The sequence below is a fragment of the Bombus terrestris genome, chromosome 10 (genome assembly GCF_910591885.1).
Source record: "Bombus terrestris chromosome 10, iyBomTerr1.2, whole genome shotgun sequence".
Lineage (NCBI taxonomy): Eukaryota > Metazoa > Arthropoda > Insecta > Hymenoptera > Apidae > Bombus > Bombus terrestris.
The window spans coordinates 10,921,104-10,947,302 of NC_063278.1; the positions used below are offsets into that span (position 1 = coordinate 10,921,104).

Here is a 26,199-nt window from a genome sequence, read left to right on the forward strand (position 1 = left end):
CTATATAACATCCTAGTTTTAGCAATAATTCATAAATGATGCATGTCGATATTGGATTGTAACAATTGGCGTACATGTGGCCTATTTTGCCATTTTCCAAGACTCCTAATATGAGGATAAACTTTCTTGTATTGTCCACCGCAGTGTGTTGCTATAAGGTAGTCAAAACAAAATTTTTCTTTTCCAATTTACTTCAAAAGTTTCATTGCAAAAGTACACCGGAACTGTTGGTAGCTAGTACCAAAAATATGTTTCGTGTACAAAGATTAACAATGAAACTTAACAATATAATAATAAAAACAAAAACAAAAATCGAGCATTACCGAGCATTGAGCATGCAGAAAAAGGTGTGGAAAGAAGATGTGAGAAAATGAGTGATTGTGGTGTGAGAAAAGTCGTGTAGCGGTGACTTAAATCGCTTTGAGTTCTTGTCCAAAAGTAAAATTCTATTTCTAGCAACAGCTCACAGATGGCAGATGTATCGTTCATTATATGGGAACGATGTTCTGCTCTTCTTACAGCAGGAAATAACACTTTACTTCCATATAATATTAAACTTACAATTGGTCTTTATTCAAGATTATCACCAGTTGTTTTCTCATACGTCTGCTCGGTATCAATGTTAAGCGCCAATTCGCACATTTTGTCTTATGCGCTTGCCGCATGTCTCTCTGCACATGCGCGTTGTTAAGCTTGCTGTGTCTGTGTGTGAGCTTCGTCCCCCACAGTGATGTAGTTATCATTCATGTTACAACGTTGCCATTTTCTAAGTTATCGTGCGCGCGGGTTCCGAGTTATGTTTTTATGGCATAATTTTTCTCACAAATCGAAGTCGAAAATTGGAAATATCATTCAAATAATATTTCATATCATTTTTCCATTTGATATCATTATTATGCACATTCTAGCAATTGTGTGTATCTTCAGAATTTTAACAACTTTACTGACAATAATTAGGTACAAGTTATTCATTAACTCACAATTTGTTAATGTTGCGTGTAAATGTAGCGTTACCAAGTATGGGGGTTTCCTCAGTTTAAGTAAGGAATTTTGATTTGTTAGGAGTTGGAAGTATTTTCAAATATTTATAAAATGTAATATAATTTATTAGAGCTCTCAGATTGTATTCCATTTGCAACTTGTAATAAATGAAATATGAATGTTAAACTTAAGTGTTTAAGATAGTATCATATGTATAACAAGAGAGATGTCTGTAGATTATGTTTATGATACGTTTATTATAAACATAGTCTATCGACTAATATGTTTATTTTATTTGTTATTTGCTTTGTACCTTATCTTAAATAATATTACTTAAATAACAATGTATTCGGAAAATATTATTTTAATATTTATTATTTTATTTTATAGATATTCGTTACTTGGTTTCAATAGGAAAACATTTAGCTTGATTTGATGGAATGTTTTGATATCCAATTGTTTCTAAGACGAATATGTCATGCAAATAAATATATTTTCCTTTTTATATACGTATATATCATTTTTTTAAATATTTGTTTTCAATGTTACAATTAACTTGCTTCGAGCGATCTTTTGAATTATGTTTTATTGAACTTCAATGTTCTGTGTTTTAATTATTATTAATGAAAAAGTAAAAATGGTCAGTCGTTATAAAAATTATGAATATTTATTCTCTTATATTTCTGAAACAAAATCTAGATAATAATTTTATTTTTATATTAGAATTCTAGTTGTATCATTTATTATTTAATCTTTATTATTATTCATATTTTAAGTTTTTACTATTTTAATTGTTTTCAATACTGTGTTTTTAATAATAAATTACGATATTTAATTCCTTGTTAAACATTTTTCGCAGTCTTGATGCCTTCTACGGGCTATGATAATTATCTTTGCGGTGACTTCCTTTGAGCTATTGTAGAGCATTGATTGTAACGTTCTCCGCATCTCAGTTCTAATAATCTCAACTGCGTTGAATATAAATCTGGCAACGGTGAGAGTCCGGCCTTAATGTAAACATAACCTAATCTGTATGACTTCCCGCGATTTTATGAAATATTTATTTGTAGTAATGTTAGTAATATATATATATTATCATAGAAAATAGCAATAAACAATAATATAATGAAACAATTATAATACAGTGTAACAGAATGTGCAATAGTGTGTGTAACACAGTGCAGGTTTGTTTCCTATTTATGTCAGTTGGTTGATGTTTATTACTGTTCTTTTTTATAACATTATTTTGTCCAATTTAAAGTCAAAATTGTCCAATAGTTATTCGACATATTTTATTTTAATTCTTTTGCTGTAGTATTCTGCAATGAATTTCTCTAATGTTGGATTGTACAAAGTTCTCAAAACTTTACATAATGAGATTTACTATTAATCATAAAAGTTTTTCTATATTCTATAGAAAGATTATTCTTATCAAAATAAAATACTACAAAATTTCACTGGAGACTAATGTGAATGACAGGATGATTAAGAACTATTTTATTATTGTTTTATACGTTAAAAATGAATATATTATTATATAATACCGTATATATTTTACTAAAATAAAAGTAGTTCTTTTATAAAGTATATGATAATTTTTGTAGATGACTGTATATCACCACTTGCAAGTACATCATACATCAATTTGTTTATCTTGAAGTTTATCTTTGAAGTACATATGAACTAAATACTCACATAGGATTAAATGACTCATTGCCTATATATTTTATAATCTTTTCTTTATAGTAATATATGTATTGAAAACTAAGTTTGGAAACTAAAAAAAGTAGGAGGTACTTTTTAAAATTCTTTATAAGTTTTCTTATAAAATCTTAGTAAAATATTTTCAAATACGCCATTGAAAAGTATAACTTTCTCATATCTTTGAATCTTATTTTCTTAATTTTAAACAGTGGAATTTCTTAATTTTTTGAGAAATAACAATTATACATCATAATTATTTCAATTTGAAATGCTATAGTGGTTTCCCTTAGAACTAGAGCAATATCGTGGTATTATTAATTTATAAGATTTTAATATGAAAAAGCTACGTAATACCATTACTCATAATACATCATAATACACCATAATACATTATGTTTATTAATTACTAATACAATGTAACATAATATACTTTAGTGTTATAATTGATTTCAAAAGTCTTCTGATTGTTATCATTGTTTTATATTGAGTTATATTTACTCATTTTTATTCATGTATTCATTAAACTTATGTGTTTATAATTAGTATTAGTAATGTTGTTTTTTTTATGTTCCTACCACTTGATGTGCTTCTTTATCCATTTTTTATACCTGTAGTTATATCATTACTGTAATTTAACATTATAAGAGTAGTCCAAATTTGTTTTATACTTATATTTACTCAGAATCAATATACATAAATAATTTAAATACAAGCGTCGCAACATCGAATCTTCCTAAGAACCACAAAAATATATGAATACAATATTCACAAAAACTAAAATGCTTATATATATATATTACTTTTACATGCTGTGTTTATAGTATTTGTGTGTGTATTATTCATATATGATTATTTAAAAAATATTGTGTATATTTAGTTGAAGTTTTTCAGAAAAACGTTAATTACACAATCTGTCAATAAACTGCACTATAAGACTTCTAAGCATTGAGAGTTGAACTATCGATGCTTGCAAGAGGCGGTGTTGCCACGTTCACCGCAGCCAGTGCCGCGTCTCAAGTAGAGACTTGCCTCGCCGCATGTAGCGTGTGTAGTGATGTATCAGGTTGCATGACATATCGTTGAGGCAATCGCTATGAGTCTGCCGCGGACGGGAGACGGGAATTTACCTCGAGACAGATCTCAGCTTCTATACGAGAGTAGCACGGAAGTAAGGTCGCGACGCCGTTGTTAAAACTTAAAACATCCGTAACTTTTAGTAGCAACCTCTGTAAGAAGATATGAGTGCAATAGAAAATCACACATTCTGGACAGAATTTATTGCATTATATAAGAGTCTTCCTTGTTTGTGGGATATAAGGTCAAAATCATATGTGGACAGAAATTTAAGAAATGATGCAATAGATGTTTTGATCGAAAAATGTAAAGAAATAAATCCTTTGTCAGATAAAGATTTCGTTAATAAAAAAATACACAATTTGCGGTGCAGTTTTAGAAGAGAATTGAAAAAAGTCAAACAGTCGAGATCAACAAAAAATGTATATATACCAAGTCTCTGGTACTTCGATATTTTAAGTTTTATAACAGACTGTGATCCAGGGAGAGATACAGAAAACCTTAGTGATGTTAGTATTAATTTGAAAACTGAATGCAGTGATAATATGGTAAGTAATTATTTTTTAGTATCTTTTAAATAAAAGTTAATTATTATTTGCTCAGTTATTTTATTTATATATTTATACACAATATTTAATTAATCTAATCCGTATAAACATTCTCTTTTTCAAATTTACAGCTTCGTCATTATTAAACTCATTTTTGAAATTTTCTCGACTTCCCGCGAAGAAAAATTTAAAATTCATGCTGTTCGTTGTAAGAGTATCGACACTTTTATAATTTTTTCTATTCCTCTGAATGTGTATTTACGTTATCTTCATATAAGGGAGGACATATATATACACATACACTACTGTTCGAATACATCTGAACACATGTTTGCTTTTGACAGGATGCAATTTAATAAAATTATAGTTAGATGGGTTTGCAATGATTTAATTTTTTTTGTGATTAATACAGTTATGTAGAATAAAATATTATTATGTCATAAAATTAAAATACGAATAGTTTAGATAAAGAAGGTTTTTCTGATCTGATAAAACTATAGACATTACAGTGATATCTAAGATATGATACTTAATGCGAGTAGACAAACTTATGCGAATAATATTATATTTTAATAATTTAATTATATTTTAATTTGATTATAATATAATTTAATTATATTGCAGTATTTAATTATAATATGCTACTGATAACACGTTCATTGTGGATCTAATTTCTATTTCGTACGATGCTGTATGCTAACAAAAAATTTCTATACAACACTTCATATATGTGTTTAATATGAATTATTATGAAATATTTCTTCGTAATTTCGAGATTTTTAGTTCATTTGACACATTTAAGTCGATAGCGTACATAATCTAAAAGTATGTGCTCATCCGATTCGAATGTGCGTGTCGTGCATAATGAACGTATTCAATTCGGTAAAAGGTGCATAATACTACTGCAAATCGACTAGTTTGTCCAGATATTAATGAGTAATAAGATATTTATTTTATGCATGCCGCTTAAAAAATTGTTTAATAAGCGGTAGCTTATTAATTATTACAGTGGTATTCACATGTTAAATGTCAGTACATATAATAATGAACAAAAGTATTTGCACAGATCAGCTTTTCCTACAAAATTTCCTGTAAATTTATGTATAAAATATACATAAGTTTTTTGTAAAATATACACATAACTTTTGACTTTAAAATTAAAATATCATATGAAACATATGATATTAATTATTAAAAAATCGATGCAAAAATCGACTTCATAACTGCTTTGGGACTGATTATTAGAACTAAAGAAATTAATCTAGGAGCGACATAGAAACCATAAGCGAAACAATAATTTGTTTCTCATAGCAGTTATTCAAAATAAATGTTATATATGATAGTTCTAAGAATTGGGATTGATATCATAACAATTTTAAATCCTAGAAAGTTATATTTTACAAAAAAATTAAACAGAGTCACGTTTTTTTAGAAGCTGTGAATGGGTTTCACAAGAAAAGCTAATTTGTGTCAATACCTTTGTTTCTATGTATTAGAGGATTAAAAGTATCAAACACTGAAGCCATCAAATGCGTTTCCATTACAGTGAGCCCTACTAATTCTAAGCTCATAATTAAATATTTTGTGTCGTCTTGTTAAAATTTGCCTTCTCCTTTACTCGTGAAGGAGCTTGATCATCCACAAATGTACATGATATGATAAAATTTCTTTCTTTGGGTATTGTAAGATTGGATAAATTTAATTTTGTTAGCGAACTTTTGATACAATTTTGTCTTCTGTAAAATTCTTCCGCCTTTATCTACATGAATCGTTACAAGTTCATACATTGCATTGATGGTTTCTGGTACAATAATAATAACTGTTCCCTTATAATTGTTGTGATATGATATGAACTACTAGCTAATTTTACTATGTACATATGTTTATTATATATCAATTGCTATAACACATTCATTAGTTTATTATAAGGATTGAGAATCGATCAAGGCTAGATTAATGTTTTTGAGGCCTAAGTATATCGATTTCTTTAATAGAAAAAGACGGCGGAGGGGACTTAAAGTGAAATAAATTTACGTAAGCGTGATATAAAATTTATATTGTAATCAATTATATCTAAATTTCTTAGTATACAATTTTATGACATAGTTGTTAGTTTTAAAATTTTTCTTAACATAATTCGTCCGTTATACTCAGAATAAGATGCATTTTTCTCGAATAGCGAAGCCCCTGAGGAGACAAGGCCCGGGGCTATAGTCTCGCCCTCTTCAACCTGTGCCTGGAATCGATTGTCATTTCTGCTCTAATCGTAAGCCTAAAAAATGAAGAAATGTATGTATGCACATATCCTTATCTATTTCAGGAACAAGACGATGTCGATACAGGAGGAAATATGTTATCTTCATCTCCGGAAGTATCAACTAGATTAAGTTCTTCTTTATCAACGACTCCTTCAATGACAAGAAATGTATTCAAACGAAAAAGGAAGTGCAAAGATAAGAAAAGTCAACCGGTTGAACTTGCTCATAAAATTTCAAAGGATGCAATATCTAATACACACGTTCGAGAAGATATTTTTGATATTACTGGAAAAAAGATTGCCTGTGACCTCAGAGAATTAAACGAGCAACAAAGAATAATAGCAGAGAAACTTATCAATGATATTATATATTATGCAAAATTAGGTAAATTGAATGAAAATTGTTTAGTATGTCCTACGCACATGCGACCTACATAGCAAATTTTTCTGAGTATGACCTGTCATTTTAAAAATCAGAGTAATCTCCATCACGTATTTTATAATTTTACAATCAAAGCTGAACTAAGAGATATTTGTTTCAATAGAATTTAAATCCCATAATTAAAGAAATTTGGTAAAACGTGTAAATAAAAAATTCTTTAAGAAATCATTAATAATATAGTTTTCTTATAAAAATTTGTATTATTCACCAGGTTTCTGGAAATATTTGATATAAGAACTATAACGATATAGTGCAGGAAAATTTGTGAGCTTCGTAACTTTATTCGGTAACTAAATATTTAAGCGTAGTTATCAGACGTCCTTCTGCAGATATAGTTTCTCGTGTTACAGTGTTCTTTTTCTCGATATAAGAAAATGAAATAAAAATTTTTTGTACATTGTGTGTGGATAATTTTTAAAAATATTTTGATCTTATTTATCAAACACTTCTGTAATAGTCATATGTAAGAATATTCTTTCTTTTGCTTTTCATCTCAATACTTTCTTTTTAATTTTCTCCTATTACATAGAAAGATATTGGAATGTCATTTACTTATCTTAAAATTGAGATTAAGTGTAAGTAGGTAACATGGTACATATTGAGACTGCCTCATCTGGTTTCGAGTCATGTGGCGAGGCCGAGACTTTCACTATGTCTAGAGTACTTTACCGCGAGTCGTCTATATATTTTCGGTCACTTAATTACGTTGTATATTAGAAAATTCGAATTGTTACATATACGTAACGCTATCGCACACACACACATCGCGCGCGCGCGCATTATTCTTTCTATATTGGTTAAATTATTTTGTACACCACCGCTTTTGGATATTAATAGTATGAAATTGCTAACTAACATAATATTAGTAATTAATATATAACATAAACTTAACATATAATGTTGATAATTCGATTATTCGCGATCGAAAATGGAATACGGAATAAAATTAAAGAGTCATTCAATTTTCGTTGAAAAATTGTCAATCTTCCTACTATTGTAACTTCCTCCTTCAGTAAGTTCATCTTTCTCGAAGATGCTTTCAGAAGGTTGCGTAGTCCGACTTGTTCTTCCTGTATGTATATTTAGTGTGTGGGTATACATGTCTACATATACATACACTAAATGTATATATATATATATGCACACGAACATACGCACTAAATTTATATGTATATATGTACATATATTATCGCATAGAAGTACGCGAACACTTTGATAAATTTGTTTTAATAATAATTAATTCAGTAGGCTATAAATATTTAAATCTGTTCGGGAATGTAATTTTTATTTTGTTATTCAGCAAGTTTCTTTGCAATAAGCCTACATTCGGCACTTAGTGAAAAGTCGTTTGTTAGAGACCGGTCATTGTTCGGTTCCATGCTAGCGAAGTATCATACAGTCGCATCCCAAAGGATCTTCTGGAATCTAGATGCTCGGTTCCGAGTCTAACGGTTCTCGGTACTTCGTAGTGTCGAGTCTTGACCTAGCGGGATCATCCTGTTGCCAAGCCGCTGCGCTGTTTACCAGCGGTCAGCTCCTTCACCCCTGCTCCAAGGACATATCTTGCCACGATTGCACTGCAACGAGAGGACTAAGGGTTGGCCGCTTTTAGATATAAGTTAGTCGCTTTTCGAACATCACTAGTTTTTTTCGTCTATCACTGGCTGTCATTTCTATAATTAGTTAGTCTTCGTAGTTAATCACATCTTTAATTAGTTAGTAATTCTAATTTGTTTGTTGAAAATACATAGATTTTAGTCTTCGATATCAAGTGATTCGTTGAGAAGGTTTTTTATTAAACTGCACACCACGCGCAAATTTCAACAAACTTCGAATCATCCGTTTCTATCAACCACTGGGAAGAAATAAAGAGAATTATAAAAAATAAAGAAAATTATATGTATGTTAAAATAATCAACAATGGCATGAAAATTTATTTTTACAATTAAATACGCGATTTATTAATAAGTCGGTCGATTATTTATACAATTGTTTGAAATAATGTTACTAATCGTACGAGCTATCGTACTAGCTCTTGTATGATGTATTGTGTATCGTAGAATGAAATTTCTATATCTTTGTTGTAGAATTATATTCATGTTCTATTTTTGTGTAGGCATTGTCTTCTCTTGTTTTTATTTCTATAATCTTTATAACCATATATTAAATTGTATAATTTTGTAACTAAATTAAGTTTTATCAATTCGTCGCTTTAGTTCTTAACTCTTCTGTTTTCACTAACTCCTAAACTGAGAAGACTGAGTTTGAAATTCATGAAGATTAATATTATTGTTTGAAGGTAGAATTTGAAAGAACTGAATGTTGCTTTCTATCTAAGGTGTTGCGTTTTAAGTTGAATTTTCATCGTATTATCGTGAATTTGTATTTTTTATGCGTATAAGACATACGTGGATTCTTTAATTACATTTTTCGAAAAATTAAGTTAAAACAGTTATGAACTAGGGTAACAATTTGTTTACATTTCGTTTAAAAATAAAAAATAGTATTAAATTAATAATTAAATGATAATAACTACATGTAGTCTCACTTTTCGTACAATTTTGCAAGGTAAATATGTAAACGGAAAATGCAGCAACGCTTGAAAAAATAAAAAACGTCTGCCGTCGGTAACATTTGAAAAACACAAGATGTCGATTAACCTCTTTCGACGTCAATATATTAAATTAATGTTATGTTATTATGAATATGGAGAAATTTAATAAAAGGTATTTAATGAAAGGACATTTCTAGTACATGATCGACTAAATCCAAATTGAATCGTATTATCTGCCCCATTGTATTCAACATAATTTTATTTCATCTCGTTCATCCTTCGAAACTTCCGACTTACGTATAATTTATTCGATCCGGATTTAGTCGATCGTCTATTTGGTAATTATGCAGTGACGTACATATCGTTATCGACGTTCAAGCTCAAGTGACAATTAACTACGTTAATAACTTTTCTCACTTTCCTATAAATTTAAAAATTCACGGATCATAATTAATCCTCTGTTATAGTACATATCATTCACGATGAATCTTTTCCGAAATAAAAGAAGAAGTTAAGAAGTTTTGTGACGGCACACGAGCACGGAACTTTCCAACAGTTTCGCGACACAAAGCGCTATATCTTCAAAGCGTAAGGCCGACGTGCCTAATGTGCCATCGATATCCCTATGGTTCTTCCGCCGAATGTTTGGAAGAATGCACGCGCTAATAAACGCGTGTGGAGTAAGGATATCGAAGGGCAACTAAGAAAAGAATCCTTTTGGTTTCGAACAAAGAGTCATTCTGCCTCAAGTCGCGAAGTACGAAAGGTTCAGTATCATAGCGAAGCAAACACAAGCCGAGATACGCGATTGTAAACTCTCGATTGTTAATCATAAGTGTGAATCGTATAAATTGTTGACTCGTTGATTGCCAATAGTAATAAACTTGTTGAACATCGGAGTATTCCTTCCACACCTATCACGACATACCACCTCAGTTTCTTATCTATTCATTTGTCTCCAATACTACATTTTACGGGGAAATGTTTTTTATTTTAAGAGTATATATGATCAGTATATAGGATATGTATGATTAAATGAAGTTAGTTTATAATTACATATTTTCCATTATCAATATATTGTCAAGATAGAGCCACAATCGAACTCAACGACAATTGACCAATCAGAATATAAAATCTCCAGTGATTGTATTGCAATCGACATGAATCCTAAGAACGCAATATAATTTACATATTTCTCTAAAAATAAACAGATGTAAAATAAAAATTTTACATCCGTTGAGTTTGTCGATTTCGCTAATTAGATTAAATATGTATATGTACATAATTCCTATGTAATAATATTTATATACATCCAAATATACTATGTAGATACTTTAAAAGATAGAGGGCATGACAGAACGTCTGATATTTTGCACAATCGGTATTTCAGAATATGAGATTCGAAAACTTATAAGGTGGCAGATCTGTCTTGTACTTTTTCTGCGGTGATATATAAATTCTGCATCTCGTTCGTGTTGGAGTAAAAGGAAATCAAATAGCATCAATAATACTGTTAATGTATATCTTGATAGCTTATAAAATATTCTAATTTTCAATTAGTTTATTTTAATTTAGTTACAACTTCTAATTTATTTATATTTGTAAATATAATTATATTTAATATTTGAACCAAGAAGCGCGAATAATTAAAGAGGAGGCAAATTGTATTTTGAAATACTTTAATTTAAAAGTTACTTCATAATATTGTTGTAATACAATATAAACGTGAAAAATTAAAATAACTTAAAACCTTGCAAGATGGAAGTATAAAATTATGTATGCTTAGATATAATGAAATAGCCATTGTTATATATAATGAGCATGTAAGAAAATTTTAGTTGCAATGTATGATATTTATTTTTCTTTTTAAGTACTGTATCAGTATATACTAAAAATTTGCGATTTTTTATCATCGAAGCATTAGCCTTGTAAAGATTTCTTCTAAACATTAAAAAATTAAGATAATACAAAAATGGCAATAATAGCAAAAGAATTATAAATGATATTTGGATCAATATTAATAATTTCACTATCTAAGGATACGTAAAGATATGTATATATTCATCAGTTGAATTCAAGGTTATAACGTCATAACACCACGATTATTCACTATGAGAGACTCGTAAAAAGTATACCTGGTGCGTTAATATAGTAACAGAAGGTTCTTTAAAGTACTTTTTATACTTCAGTAACATCTCTGTATTTAATTATTAATAGTAGAATTAGAAAAACAAAAATAAAGAATATTTAAATAATAGTTGATTCATTCCAATTTTGCTTAAAATCCATTTTATCTTCAATTACTGTATAAAAATGTTATTTCCCAAAAACATAAGATAATTTCTCTGGTTAATTGACTTATTACTATGTATTATTATATATTATATATTATTGATATAATTGATATATTCATACGTATGAAGATAATTTCTTACCATCCAGAAGCGGCCATCCTTTTCAAGTAATAGGATTTTAATACAGTTCCGGAATCTACAAGAATAGCAATAGATAGTGACGTATCGAGAAAATGATTATATCCTAGATTGAAATAAAAGCTTCCTTGGCAAATTCTATTTTGAAGACTGTATGAAATATTTCTTCATGAATAATAACAATATGTGTTTACAAATAAAACAATGCCAAAAGAATTGAAGACAATTTAGAACAAAGACAATTATACGTAATATATCTATAGAATGAATATTTATGTTCATAAATCTTCCTATAAGTATTTCAATAATTATAAAATAAGTACAATCAAAAACAATAATTATAAAATTTTTACACTGTTAATCATTTTTTCTTACCTAATGATTTGCAATTAATAGAACTTGAGTTTTTAAAAGTTGAAACTACTATATATAAAATAATATCTATAATAGTGTTAAAGTGATAATTCTTATTTTATCGATTGCATTCTTGAATAATTACGAATGAAGCAACTCTTGTAGGCAATAGGTACGTAAGATTCAACATATTATATAAATTAAATCCATTTAACACATAATACGTACTTTCATATTTTTCATATGACGAGTAAACACTACATATGAATAAACATTAGAAGCAAAACATCTATGACAGATACTTGAACAAAGATATAATGATATCGAAAGGAAATTTCTACGGTATAGTTCAGCTTTTGATGACTTATTTAGAGGGAATTTTGAAGCAATGTCCAAAAAGGCGTTAATAACAATTTGTGTGTTATTTAAATAACGAATTAAAAATAATTTACTCTAGAAGGTTATTATGTTTTACATAATCATCGACACATATTGTTTAAAGTAATTACCAACGAATTTCATACACGCTTAAAAATTCCAGGTTTTTCCTACGAATTTCTTTACATTCATTGTTTCGAGTCATCTAATAAAGGACGTGACTCAGGTATCCAGAGCGTTTTGTTTTTCTTGAAAATTCTAAGTATTGAATTCAGAATTTCTTTTTTCGTATTCCAAGAATAAGTATCGTTTTGTATTTCTTTTTTTTTGTAGAATTTGATTGTTTTTATTTCTTGTTTAATTTAATACAATAGCTTTAAATATACATATTGATACAATTTCACGTTTATTAAATATATCCACTGATAATTTCTCTTAATTTATACTTATAAATGTAAATCAAAAGGAGTACAAAAATTCGTATTTAAAACAAACATTTACAGTATATACGCATTTCGTCAATATATTTCGATCCTAAAGTTTTAGACCTTGCTTGCAATTTGTCTTTATTCAAATATTTATTATTTATTAATTACAATTTAATTAAAGTTGTATTAAAAAGTACTTACCACTATTTTTTAAAATTTCCTAAAAAAAGATTACCAATCGTATGTATGGAATTTTTGAAATATAAGAAACTCTTTCTTTCTTGAACTAAACATATCGTGTAATTATTAATGAAAATTTAATCGCGTGACCTATGACGCTTGTGAAATTTCCATTCCGTTATATTCGTTCAAAAGTTATAAATTCTGAAAGTATCAAGAAACAAGTTATAGGAATGGGACAAATATACAACGAGAGAACAAGAACACAAACTACAATCTTCGTCACACAGTTGAAAAATGTGTAGCTAAATATTGTTACTGCTCAGAATCGTAGAAGCTTGTCAGTTTGAAATATCAATAAAACTCTAAGCAGGCTACGCAAATGTATTTGCGTTATAGTCTAAATTCATCGATGACAACTAAATTATAAATGTGCTAGCTTAAAATTTGTAGCAGTTTGTTTACTGAGCTGTCAGGAATATTGATACAGTAATTTCGAAACCCACGTTCGAAACCTTCTTATTTCATTTTCCTCGACTATATATTTAAAGAGCGTGTTAATAAAATACTTAACGATGTATAAGAGGAAATATTTTACTAATAACAGCTTTATGTAACGCGATTATTTACATCATATTTTAACACTGAATTATTTCCAATAAAATACACTTATTTCATGCTTATGCGGTATGCAATAGCGTAGGTAATTGTTTTAAGTGATTCGTTCTGCTGGCGGACGTCATCCGATGTGGCTATATTACCGGTAATTTAGAAAATCCCCGACCGTGGGTGAAACGACTAATTTACTAGTTGTCTCTCTAATTGCATATCGGTATATGCCGCGCATATTATGCTGTACATTGCATATCAGTGTCAGTGAACAAACTAGTAAACTTTGTATCAGATTCAGCTTCCAAGAATTTTGTTTCCATATAGGAAAACAATTAGTATCTTACCAGTAGCACATTTGGTAGAATTAACACGGGAAATGGATATATCGTATAATGTGCACAATTGTCTTTTTTAATCATTACCAATCGTATGTTACCTTTCCTGGGAAGGGAATATGAGTTTTGATATGAATCTCTGATTAAAATAAATAAAATTCATGTATAATATATAAAAATATATGTATATTGATTTTGTTGATGAAATAATTATTATAGCACTTGTGATGGGCATTCATAAGCTTAATGTTAATGGAGCTATGAATCAGAAAACGAAGAGTAACCAGAAACTGTTTCTTGTAAATTATAATATTATACCTTTATACGAATTAAAATACATTGTTTAAATTTTCGTTATCGCCGTATCGTGAAAAGTGACGATTTAAGAATTTCGTTATCTTTTTGCAGATGGAGTCAATTAATTAAAAGTGTAAACTAATTAAAAAGGATAAACTAAAACTATACTGTTAATTATTCGTACGTTGCTAAATTGCTACTTTTAGGACATTTTTAGTTGAAAAATTCATTGAACTTTTAAATATATAACTTTAACTTCCATCCTTCCTTTTTATTTATACGTACGTGTGAAAAATCTTTTAGCCGTTATTACACGCGCAGGTGATTACGACAGTGGCCTAAGTAATATGCATGTATTTTTTGCTCCGAGACATTTACAGTTTTGCATTTGACGTATCAACTGAATTTTGTTTAACGACGTAACAAACAACATCAACCAATGATCCAGTTTTTTTTACTTTGCAAAAATAGTTTCAGATCATTGTGACGCCGATAAACGCGACGCAAAATAGCCGATGAACTCGTCTTTTTTAGATTCTTGACATAGGTCACTTTCACAATTATCGGTATATATCTAATTGCCTGACTATTTACTATTTACTAAGACTTAACACTATTTAAGTATGCATGTTTATTCCTAAGAAATAAAAATAATTAATTGATTAATAATTAATAATGCTGTAGCTTCCTACACGCAACCATTCATCATTCAGTCGTGCATTCTTGTACTTGAATGAATATATAAATGCAAAAAGTGGAATTGACCAGTCACGATGCACATCGGAAAATGATTTATGAGATTGTGGAAAAGTACGAACGCTGAGTATAAATACGAATTAAACGGTCCGATCGCGTGAATCACAATTATAGTTAGGGGCAATCAGATTTTTTCTAAGGTTGTAGCTTAACGAAACAACGATTTATTATTATTTTTACTCAAGTAGCATTTTAAAGCTGCGATAAATCTCTTAGAAAGGTATTTCATCAAAGAATAAATCTACGCATATTAAAAATAAAAACATTACATGAACCGTCACAGATGCAAAATTGTGCCATAAATAATAAAACATTTAATAAATAAAAATTAATAAAACATTTAAATATATAAAAATTACTGAAAGGTTTTTAGTTACTTTCCAGAAGCTTTTACCCCTTTCAATCTTTATTGAGAAATGTGTTCATCGAATTCTTTACTATTCATAGATATCTCTATAGGCCAAGGTTATGAAAGATTAAGATTCTAAAACAATCAACAGGAAGAACATGATGCGATTACTTGGCTGATAGCTTTTAAACTTCTACGATTCGTACGAATCACATGAAACTGTGATCTCACCATTTTGCTTAAGAATCTCCATAAATTATCAATCAGGTAGACACGAATCAAAAAGAACCGCAGCTGTAGATGTACAATTTACAGTTTTCCTAGTATCTTATTTGACTATCTCTGTATATCATCAAAATGAACACAAATTACGTTGTTGATAGTTCATAGAAGGGGAAAAGTTCGTTCCTGTGAATTAAGAAGTTGCGCAAGTATTTTCTTTGTATTGTATTATTATTGCATCATTGTGTTATTTTTATTTCCTTTATTTATTTGGTATTATTCTGTATTCCGTTCCTTAAATGTATTAGAACTTTTATTTTTTTTAATATAAAATATTCTACCTTTAAAATCTGGCTAATCGTGATTCTTTAAACTAAATAAAATTGTTTACTATATTATTCTGCATTCAGGTTCCAATTTACATTTACCGGAAGCACATTTCGCCGAATTGAATTTTAAAAATAGTAACGTGTAAATCATCAAATATTTTCTTAGTTAACAATTCCGAAATCGATTTATTTCCTGCGAATTATAATTTTGTGAAAATACCCTCTTAACACGAAAAAGATAAATTGTGACACAAACAGTTATAAAAACGATCATGATACTGTAGAAAGTATATTTATTGCATTCATGTAGCACATTTATGTGAATCATACGCTTATTTAGTATTCTGTTCTTCTCGAGGTCCTCCGTACCGTTTACTCATTTTAATATCTATTTCTACATGAGAATGTTTATCTACTTGTTTATGCTTCTCTATATGCGTTTTTCTTTGAAAATAACATCGTAACTTGCGTATTTGAAGCACATAAAATTAATAGCAAGCGTTTATCGAACAACCACGGTATTTCAATTCAGATAACAAATATTGAAACAAAGCTGTTGTAACTTCTAATGATCGTTACTACGAGTCATTGGATTGAATCGATTTAAACCTTCACACATAATTATGACGAATTTATCATCAAGATTGGAATTACAATTGGATCCACTGTAACATTTTTTAATAACATTAAGGGATCATAAATTGATATAATGATAAATACAATGTACGACAAATTCGAGATATAGGAAGCAAGAATTGGTAAAACTAACGTAAGTACTAGATCTAGATCCAGATCTACATAATCGTTAGATTACCTTTTCCACTGATCTATGAATATGTATATATGCATAGGTAATGCATAGGTAATCATTAATTACGATCGAATAAATTATAACATCTACTACGATGTTTCGAAAGTGTGTAACTATTAAATTTATATACCTTAATTCAATTATTATCATTATCCTCTAACATTCTTTTTGTCATTACTTACAACAATTATTTGCAAAAAACATCATTATTTGCGACATATTTATTTTATCGTTATGTTAAAAAACATCGTTTATTTGAAAACAGTGATCATTTGCTATTGCATCCAACATCTCGCGAGATAACGATACTCAATTCGACCTTGAGTATTAGAATAAAATGCAATCCTTATTAATTAAAAGAAAAAAAAAGGAGTTGTTAACAACTATTGTCAATATACGCATATACGAAGTAAGTCTCTACATCGTAATTTTACATTTTTTCTTAGAAAGGATTATATGAACTTTAAAGACCTATACGAACATGGATACTAGTTTTCAATCATTTTTGCTCACTTCACAGATATTTTAATTCGAACTTATTATGCAATCGAAATAATGGCAAACTCAAGAGTTTTAAATGGAAAACAAAAGGCAATTTTTGTACGTTTTATTTAAAGAATAATATATATCAAGATAGGAGAAATTACTAAATCTTTGTCAACATCACAAGAGAACGTTAGAAGAATTGTCGTCTGTTTCTATGACAGAAAGTTATTTGACAAGTAAAAAGATTCAACTTGACGTATATTATCAGCACGCTCTTTTATTACGGAACGTTATATTTTTAGGAGATGTTATTTTTTAATGTCCTTTCTTGATATCTTGACGTAAAAAGTTTATGTTACATTTTATCAAGCATAATACGTTCATTAGGGTCAAACATAGTCTAACTGCTGATGTTATTTAATGCGTTCGAAGAATCGATAGAATAGTTACTTTTGATTTCACTAATCTGTTTGGCATAACGAGAAGGTTATGTTATCGAGATAGTTCACGCGATGCTTTCAGAAATTCGATATATGCACGTGAACAAACACATTTCACAGGATAGTTTTTAAGATTCGATTATTGGCGTGTATTGTTTCCTGACTTGACACTAATTACATTTCTTTCAGTATCACCTAATTAACTTACGACCGATTTTGTGATAATTGATAAAGCGATAAACGAGTACACTGAATTCACTTGAAAACAACATTACAGTGCGCATGAACGCGTGAAACTGGAATTCCCACGGAAAAACCAAAAATATGAAGTTGTAATGGTAGTAGGTAAATGGAAAAAGGATGGGGAGGAGGCTCATCGCATTACTCGTAATGTTATATAATTGCTTTGAAGTAGTGCGTGTATAAAGATCGATGGCTATAAAAGCAGTAAGATGAAAGATCCGATGCACAGTGTGATCTGAGAGTTTCGAGCTCTCCACAATGGATCACGAAACAACTAGGAGTTTTAGGAGCTTGCTCCTACTTCTCCTTATTACAGTCGTATCGGCTGCACCAGCTACAGGTGAGAAAATATATATTGCATGCTCATATATGCAAAATTTTTAGAGAACCTAACAATAATTTTTTTAAGAAGCTTAACTTTCTATTTTATCCGCATTGCATTGTAAAGTCAGTGGAAGCGATATAAACGAGGTTGTTATATCGGTCAAACGTTAAAGTTTACATGTTTGAAGATCTAAGTTAGGTTACTTTAGGGAAGATGAAGTGTTCCAGCCTTATCCAGGATTGTACAACGTTAACTCAGAACTATTTCTTTCTTTCAAATAGGTAGGTCGACAATAATGAATCTTTGACAGTTGTTGTCACGGGACATGTACAACATACGGCTGTCAGTGCGGTTAAATCAATCGGTGTGTCTGTTTAACCATTTAACGTTTTAATTTACGACCTCACTGTATCGCTTCTACCGGCTGTACGTTGCCTGTATTCTTTTGTTTAATACAAGGTGTAGAATAATCTGTAGTATTTCAGACGTTTTACATTATCATTTTATTCTATATAACGTCATGTTATAAAAATTCTGTTTAAGATGAGAAGATGAGAAGTGTTTTATTGTATCATTTTTATCACGTATATGGTTGAAATGAGGGTACATAATAATCGCTTTTTTATAACAAACCTTTAGAAGAATTATCGACTGCAGTAATACCTACCAATGAGGAGGATACTACTTTATCGACCGAACTTAAGCCTCCTCCTTACCCGCAAAAAGAAGAACACCAGTATATGGTTTTCGTTGTAAATATTTTTGGATTGAAAAATGCTAGTGGTGAAACTTCTGAAGAAATGTTTGGAAATGAAGTCATCCAACATGTTCCAGAGCTAACAGGTAACTAAAAACGAATTACACTTTACATGAAATATAAAAAAGATTAACTTAAAGTTTCGTGCATAGCTAACGAAATAGCTTACAAAATGATAAAACTGTCAAACGCATGTATTGCATTTGATATTGTATGATACATTATATTAACATTACGATGATACGTAATATTAACATTTTATAACATTTAAATTAAATATTAAATATATATATTATCAATTAAACATATAAAATATGTATGAATATTCAATTTTGGAAGTGTAGAAGTTAATATTAAGAAATTTTGAATCTAATCACGTTTCTCAATTCTTACAAGCATCAATCTTTCAGTTTCATAGTTACCTAAATTATAATCTTACTCTCTGCCATGATATGTCTTAATGATTAATAGAATACTATTCCACGTAAAACAATAATGAACCGATTTACATCTATGATTTATGATTCTTTGACAGCTATGCACGGTAGAAACAATTGAGATATCATATATATTATGAAAAAAATAATCACTATGAACTAATTATAATTCAATTAAAATAGATCCATTGGCAACTGTACTACTAATCTTCGAGGTAGACGAAAATGAGGAAGACACTGGTGTACCAGTCGATCTAGATGAAGTTGCGGATGAATTAAGAGATAAAGAGGGTTTGAACGTTGAAAAAATGAATAATACCGGTGAAGCCAAACTTATTAAAGTGAAGCTTTATAAAAATGATGTAGGAAACTTATATCCACTCAAAACAAAATTAAATGAATTAAGCAAAAGTCGTAAGAGGAGAACATTGTGCGTCAAATGTGGAGGAGGCGGATATCCTGGTGGTGGACTTGGCGGCGGATTCGGAGGTGGTGGCGGATTTGGAGGTGGCGGAGGATTCGGAGGTGGTGGTGGATTAGGTGGTGGTGGTGGAGGATATCCTGGAGGAGGATACAACAAAGGTGGCTGCGGGTCTGGAGGATGTGGAGGAGGAGGCTATCCTGGTGGAGGTGGAGGATATCCTGGCGGAGGAGGAGGTGGATATCCTGGTGGAGGTGGAGGTGGATATCCTGGCGGAGGTGGAGGTGGGTATCCTGGTGGAGGAGGAGGTGGGTATCCTGGTGGTGGAGGAGGATACCCTGGAGGAGGAGGACATAGCGGAGGAGGTTACGGAGGTCATCCCAACACCGGAGGAGGTAAGATACAATTTAATGTTATTTTATTTTTTTAAACATTGATTATCTGTGAATTATATAGATTACATTGATTTAAAATTTCGCTTAACACGTTCGGTACTACTTACACTACTTATTTTATAAATTATTCAGTAATAAATATTAGCTGTATCATCTGTTACTACAAATATCGATGTTGGTGCAAAGTTATTGAATTAACAGAGCCCTTTAATAAGGATACACAAAATGATCTCACGATTTGAACTATATTTCAACGTGTTGGAATTGAAACAATAACAAAAAATAACAAATTACCATTAATCGTAAGAATTAACGATATAGTATAGTAGGCTTCAGCTACTTAGTATTTGAAATTTAACAGGTTCATAATTTGGTAACATATTAAATAAGCGTTTATTGCAATTGCGTTACTGATGCTTCAGATTTTTATGCATGCGATTTATAACATATTAACAACATTCTGAGCATATGCGCAATTATATTATGCTGTGGTACAATGGAACACAATAATAAATTATTAATGAAAGCATATGGCATATCATATGTACCATATATTTTATATTGTTCTGAAACTATTACGAAAAGATACAATACATTTAATAAAGCTATATAACAAAGTAATAACGCATGGCTTCCGCTTCTAACGCTGGGTGATTTTTATAGGATATCAAAAAATAGACACTATACCCGTTATTGTTATACCGGTTGCAGGCGGTGGATATCCATCTGGCGGCGGTGGTTGCAGCACATGGTACGGTATTAAATTATCTCTTAAAATATTATAGTATCTAAGAGTATCAACAAATAAGAAACAGAGAAGGAGAAATTTCACAATAAGTATTTACCAAATATCCTTGTAACTCATTGAATTTTTCGTTATACTATTATTTTTGCTTATCTCATTCGCATTGTTGTTAACTGCCATCGACTGCTCATTTGATACTGCTACCTTTTTTTATTGGTAAAAGCGATCTTATATCGAAATTATTGAAATAGGCTTTCCAAATTATACTTTAGATTAGGCTTTTATATAAGATGTTTCAGGGTTTAAATGCCAAACTTTATCACAGTATTTTATGGATATAACATAACAAAAATACATAAGTCATTTACAGCCTTATTAAAAGGTTGCAATAGCGATACGAAAGGGAATAATAATAACACGTTAACATTTACTATGCTATAAATAAGAATAGGTTTACAATCAACATGATCATTGACTGTTAACATAGCATTTCAAAATATTCACTGTTCCTATCGATACAAATTGACAGCATCAACTTGAATTTATCACTCAATTTAGCTTATCTTGATTTTATTTCTTCTCAATGAATCGTTCACCTCACGCATGAAGATTTGTTTGTTTTATTATTCTTGTGTAAAGTTATGCAAGTTATATAAAAATCCAATTATTTTTCTTATATTTTGTATTTTTACTATAATTTTTTGAAGAAGCTTTAAATGATTTATGTTTACATAACATTTTCTGTTCGATTATTAAACTTTGGAACAACATGTATATTTTAAATAAATCGGAAAATAATAGAACATTAAAGAGCAACGAAAAACAATAAAAATTGTAATGCAGAGAACATTCGACCAGAGAAAATACATCTGAAGATTAATATTTTACGCAAGGTACACCATTATCATTAGTATATATAAATGAAAGAGGAATATTTCTGCACTGAATAATAAAAAGAAAAAAATGCTAACATAAAATTTTGACAAATGAGTTTTGGAAAAAAATGACTTTATTGGGTATGCATACGTTTAATTAGAAACTTCATTTTATAATTTTCTGCGAACTATTTCTACTTGAGTTCACATCTGTATACATCGATAAAAGTTTTCAAGGCATGAAGGAGGAGGCTGTTTCAATATTTGAAAAGCTACAAACACGATATCCGGTATAGACACTGCGTAAATCTCTTAACTGTCCTTCTTTCTTTGACTTGACAGGAACGTAACGTTGTTTCTACTTTTGTTCTAATTGATGGTAAACCAAGATAACTATTTTATAACTTGTGTTCAATTATATTAAGCAAATAGTCAAACTTTTCTACGAAAATTCTGACATAATGTCTATAGTATTTTCTATTTTCTATACTTAGAACTCTTTTAAGAGAGCACTAAATATAACAAAATGACATCTTTCAACAATCCTACTTTGCAAAGTTGACTTTTCATTTTTAATATATTGTTCTTTAGAACTTTTAACTTTTCCAAGAAGTTTAAATTCAACTTGACTGAACTGAACAAGGCTCCATTTAAACTAAATTATTTTTGTCTGAAAAATAACAAATATGAACCAAAAGATCATATTACCCATTCTAATGAAAGTTATATTAAAGTAGTAGAAGTTATATTATTATATAATACCATTTTCGAAATATTTGAAATAATATCTTGTGATTTTATATTATTGTAGTGGCGGTGGTGGAAATTCATATGCTTCAGCTTCAGCGAAAGCAGGTTCCAGCTGGTATGTATTAAATTTCCATTACTTATTTAATACTATATATTGTGTTAATTATTTACTGTTGGTTATAACACAATTCTCTATTTTCAGGGGGAAATAAACCAAATAGAATATAACAACGAAGATGTTTTAAGTTATATGCTGCCCAAAATATTCGAAAAAAATTCAACGACTTTTATAACATATACGTGGAATCATATTCAATTAGTTTGCTACAACGTAACGTTCGTCATCTTAATCGCCGATTTATGTAACATGTATCAAGTACCGAATAAATGAAAAAATAGTAAACAGGTTTGCTTTTAATAAAATCTCAGGATTTCCAGGAAATAATCGCAGGTTCTATTCCTGATTGATGTTCATCGTTAAAAGGGGAGAGCGTAACGCGTTAACGAGCATCATTTTACATGCTGTGTGCATTGCACGTTACCTTTAATGCGTGTTGGTCTATTAATTTCTACGATCTACGAGGTACCTGTATTTATGATAATCAGATAATCGATCATCGGTACTGCGAAATCTTTAACTCGACCCTGCGCTGACCTTGAAAGGCTGTTGCCATTCTCGAGGAAAATCTAGTTAGACAAAGAAAAACAGAATTGTTTTTGTTGCTCTGTTAAAACCATAAAGTAGTAGATACCACGTCACGTCACAATAATTAACCCAACAATGATCAAAGAACGAAGTATAATTATTCTGAACAGCTGCAACTTGAGGCAAGATATTGAACCGAGTAGTGATTACTATTACTAATATAATCCGTGATAAAGTGGAAGACCGGTTTAATTACGTCTCCGATACCACGACTCTATATTGAATCTGCGCGAAGACTGGATGAAAATACCTGCTCATTTATGAAACTTCATTTACACGCGAACTATTCGTTTTCGTTTGCTCGAAATGCGGGCGCCATGTACGTCCTTACGTACTTGTACTTATTTGTTTTTTTACATATGTTGCATTAAAGAAAATTATGAATGAGACAGTGAGAAAATTACATCTTCGCTAGTTTGCTTTGATAGATTTAATATAAATGCGATAGATTATTTAAAAATTTTATCAATATAAAAGAAAAAAAGATAACTTGCTACTTCTTCTTCTTCGTCCAGCTCCTGTACGACTTTTATACCGACTCTTGTACCGTGTTACAAATTTTTACGTCTCTTAAATGATAACATACTTCTATGAAGAAACGATATTTTGAAAAATTGCATCTTTATATTACTCAATAATTAATAAACACAATTATTAATAAACACTTGGTTAATAGTTCACAATTTGTTGCAATTGATGATATAATACGTTCGATAATCAAGACATTAGCGACACGCTATAGTTTCTAAAGGAGTGACATTAACATCTAGATAGCTATTTCAGTACTAAGCATGCAATATACATTTGCACGGTGATAATTAATGTCACATGCAAGGTAAAACAGAGATGAATAATTACACGCGTCGAACGTTGATAGATAGGCACGATTCAATTTCATGTAATTACTAAAAGAAACGAGTGTGCTGTTACCGTGGCATGGTCTAAACTGTGCGCACTATATCGTTGGCTATGGTTGTATACATCTTGCAAGTAGCAAGTCCATGCTGTAATTATGGCGCGAGTTGGGTGAACATAACGGTAAGGTTTCGATTCTTTTCTCTATTTTTCCAAGACTGTCAGGAAGGAATGAGCACGCGCGCGCGTGCGGAACGAAATCCGCGCCGAAACGGAGTCAAATCTCCGAGACTAGGTGATAGGTTCCGTGCTGCTGCGAATACGTGATCCGTATCCGTACTTTCAAGTTATGATCACACGCTGTTAAATTCTTTCTCATCATTTGCTTCGTCGAACATTAGTATAAAAATAAACAAAAATTTATTTGATCTATACGTCCAGAAACGTCGAACGTGTTTCGATAGTACAAAAATAAAAACAAAAAATGTACCATGTTAACTGTTCATGAAATTTTAAGTCTGCTTTCGTTTTCAACGTGCATTGTATTATTTCCATAAACTAATTTAGAAAATGTAAGTATTGCGAGCAAGAAGAAAGAACAGAATAAGTAACGCGTTCAAAAATTACAGCAGCATTAAATATAACAATTACGTGGTAATATAAGGAAACAATTAACGTATAAATGAAATGAAAGTTTGGTAAGTTTGGTAGAACAGATATTTTGTGTAATTTTATAATATAATATAAATTACGACTGGTAAACGAATTACTATGAAATAATAAAGAATTAAAATTTCATGAATTATTTCTTCATATAAGTATTGTAATTTATCTTTAGATTTTCATTGATATTTCAAATTCCTAGTATGCATTGGATAAGATTCCCCGAAGAATCAAGTAATAAATTACTCGAAGCTTTAGCAAATGTAAATAATTGCTTTTATTGTATAGACGTTTTGTTTTCACTTTTCTATAGTTAATGTATCTATCAACGATAAATCTGAAGGTTTCTATTTAACTACATTTATTTTTTTGTATATTTATTGTAATAGTAACTGAGAAAAAGCAAGAAGTAATTAAATTAAATTCACTAAACCGTACTTTAATATTTTATTTATATATTTGTATATCATGCAAATTGAATGATGTTACTATTTGTGCTAAAAAATTGCGATTTATTATTTTGCATCCTGGCCTTTAAAAGTTATAGCGCTTCTTATCTATTTATAGCTTAATCGATAAACTATCATATACATTTTGTAAAATATTGATATGTGAAATAATAATCAAACAATATCAAATATGATTATTTTGATATTGCAAATTATTATAGAGTTATTGTATAGTTATTATATAATTTGTTGCTCATCTTTATTTAAAATTATTGCATTTCTTACAAAGGATTTTTCGTTTAGATCCCAATTAGGTTTATTTTCTCCTTAAATATCTTATGTTACGAGCTACAAGTATTTGTTTCTTAAATTTCGCTTTCCTTCTAAGTTACATTTATAATTCTATAGGTATCAATTTAATTTGCATGATATTTCTTGTAGTCGATTAATATAAGCGTTGCGTAATATTTATTCTATTTATAAGTACTTGAACACTGATATTCTAATTATAATGCGTTTCAACTCTGAAATTTATATTTTAAAATAGCATAATTGTTATTAATAAAAAGGAAACAACACAAATTTTTAAAATACATTCGTACATACAAT

The 26,199-nt window shown here is 29.7% G+C and overlaps 2 protein-coding genes and 1 long non-coding RNA gene across 8 annotated transcripts; 2 read left to right on the forward strand and 1 right to left on the reverse strand.

Moving 5' to 3' along the window:
• Positions 1 to 1,848: 1,848 nt before the first annotated feature.
• On the forward strand, positions 1,849 to 9,027 carry LOC100652248. 3 transcript variants are annotated; one of them, XM_048409741.1, is made up of 4 exons: positions 1,849 to 2,165; positions 3,563 to 4,307; positions 6,628 to 6,949; positions 8,476 to 9,027. In XM_048409741.1, the coding sequence occupies exons 2-4, from the start codon at positions 3,924 to 3,926 to the stop codon at positions 8,616 to 8,618; spliced, it is 849 nt and encodes a 282-aa protein (XP_048265698.1). In that variant the 5' UTR covers positions 1,849 to 2,165; positions 3,563 to 3,923; the 3' UTR covers positions 8,619 to 9,027. The 3 variants fall into 3 exon arrangements, with proteins under 3 accessions (XP_048265698.1, XP_048265699.1, XP_003398322.2); XM_048409742.1 differs by having other exon boundaries at positions 3,577 to 4,307; XM_003398274.4 differs by lacking the exons at positions 1,849 to 2,165; positions 8,476 to 9,027 and adding an exon at positions 7,218 to 7,406 and having other exon boundaries at positions 3,512 to 4,307.
• Positions 7,258 to 18,239, reverse strand: LOC110119608. Of its 2 annotated transcripts, XR_007225600.1 has the most exons (4): positions 15,913 to 18,239; positions 13,354 to 13,536; positions 11,996 to 12,050; positions 7,258 to 8,583 (listed from the first exon to the last, which is right to left on the reverse strand). It is a non-coding gene; the product is annotated as an uncharacterized LOC110119608 (long non-coding RNA). The 2 variants fall into 2 exon arrangements; XR_002308088.2 differs by lacking the exon at positions 15,913 to 18,239 and having other exon boundaries at positions 13,354 to 13,867.
• A 155-nt stretch (positions 18,240 to 18,394) lies between these two features.
• LOC100651168 (heterogeneous nuclear ribonucleoprotein A3 homolog 2) lies at positions 18,395 to 23,320 on the forward strand. 3 transcript variants are annotated; one of them, XM_020864904.2, is made up of 6 exons: positions 18,395 to 18,552; positions 19,177 to 19,380; positions 19,915 to 20,547; positions 21,211 to 21,298; positions 22,979 to 23,032; positions 23,120 to 23,320. In XM_020864904.2, exons 1-6 carry the CDS (start codon positions 18,471 to 18,473, stop codon positions 23,127 to 23,129), a joined length of 1,071 nt encoding a protein of 356 aa, XP_020720563.2. In that variant the 5' UTR covers positions 18,395 to 18,470; the 3' UTR covers positions 23,130 to 23,320. The 3 variants fall into 3 exon arrangements, with proteins under 3 accessions (XP_020720563.2, XP_003398313.2, XP_048265695.1); XM_003398265.3 differs by having other exon boundaries at positions 21,259 to 21,298; XM_048409738.1 differs by having other exon boundaries at positions 19,915 to 20,517; positions 21,259 to 21,298.
• Positions 23,321 to 26,199: the final 2,879 nt, after the last annotated feature.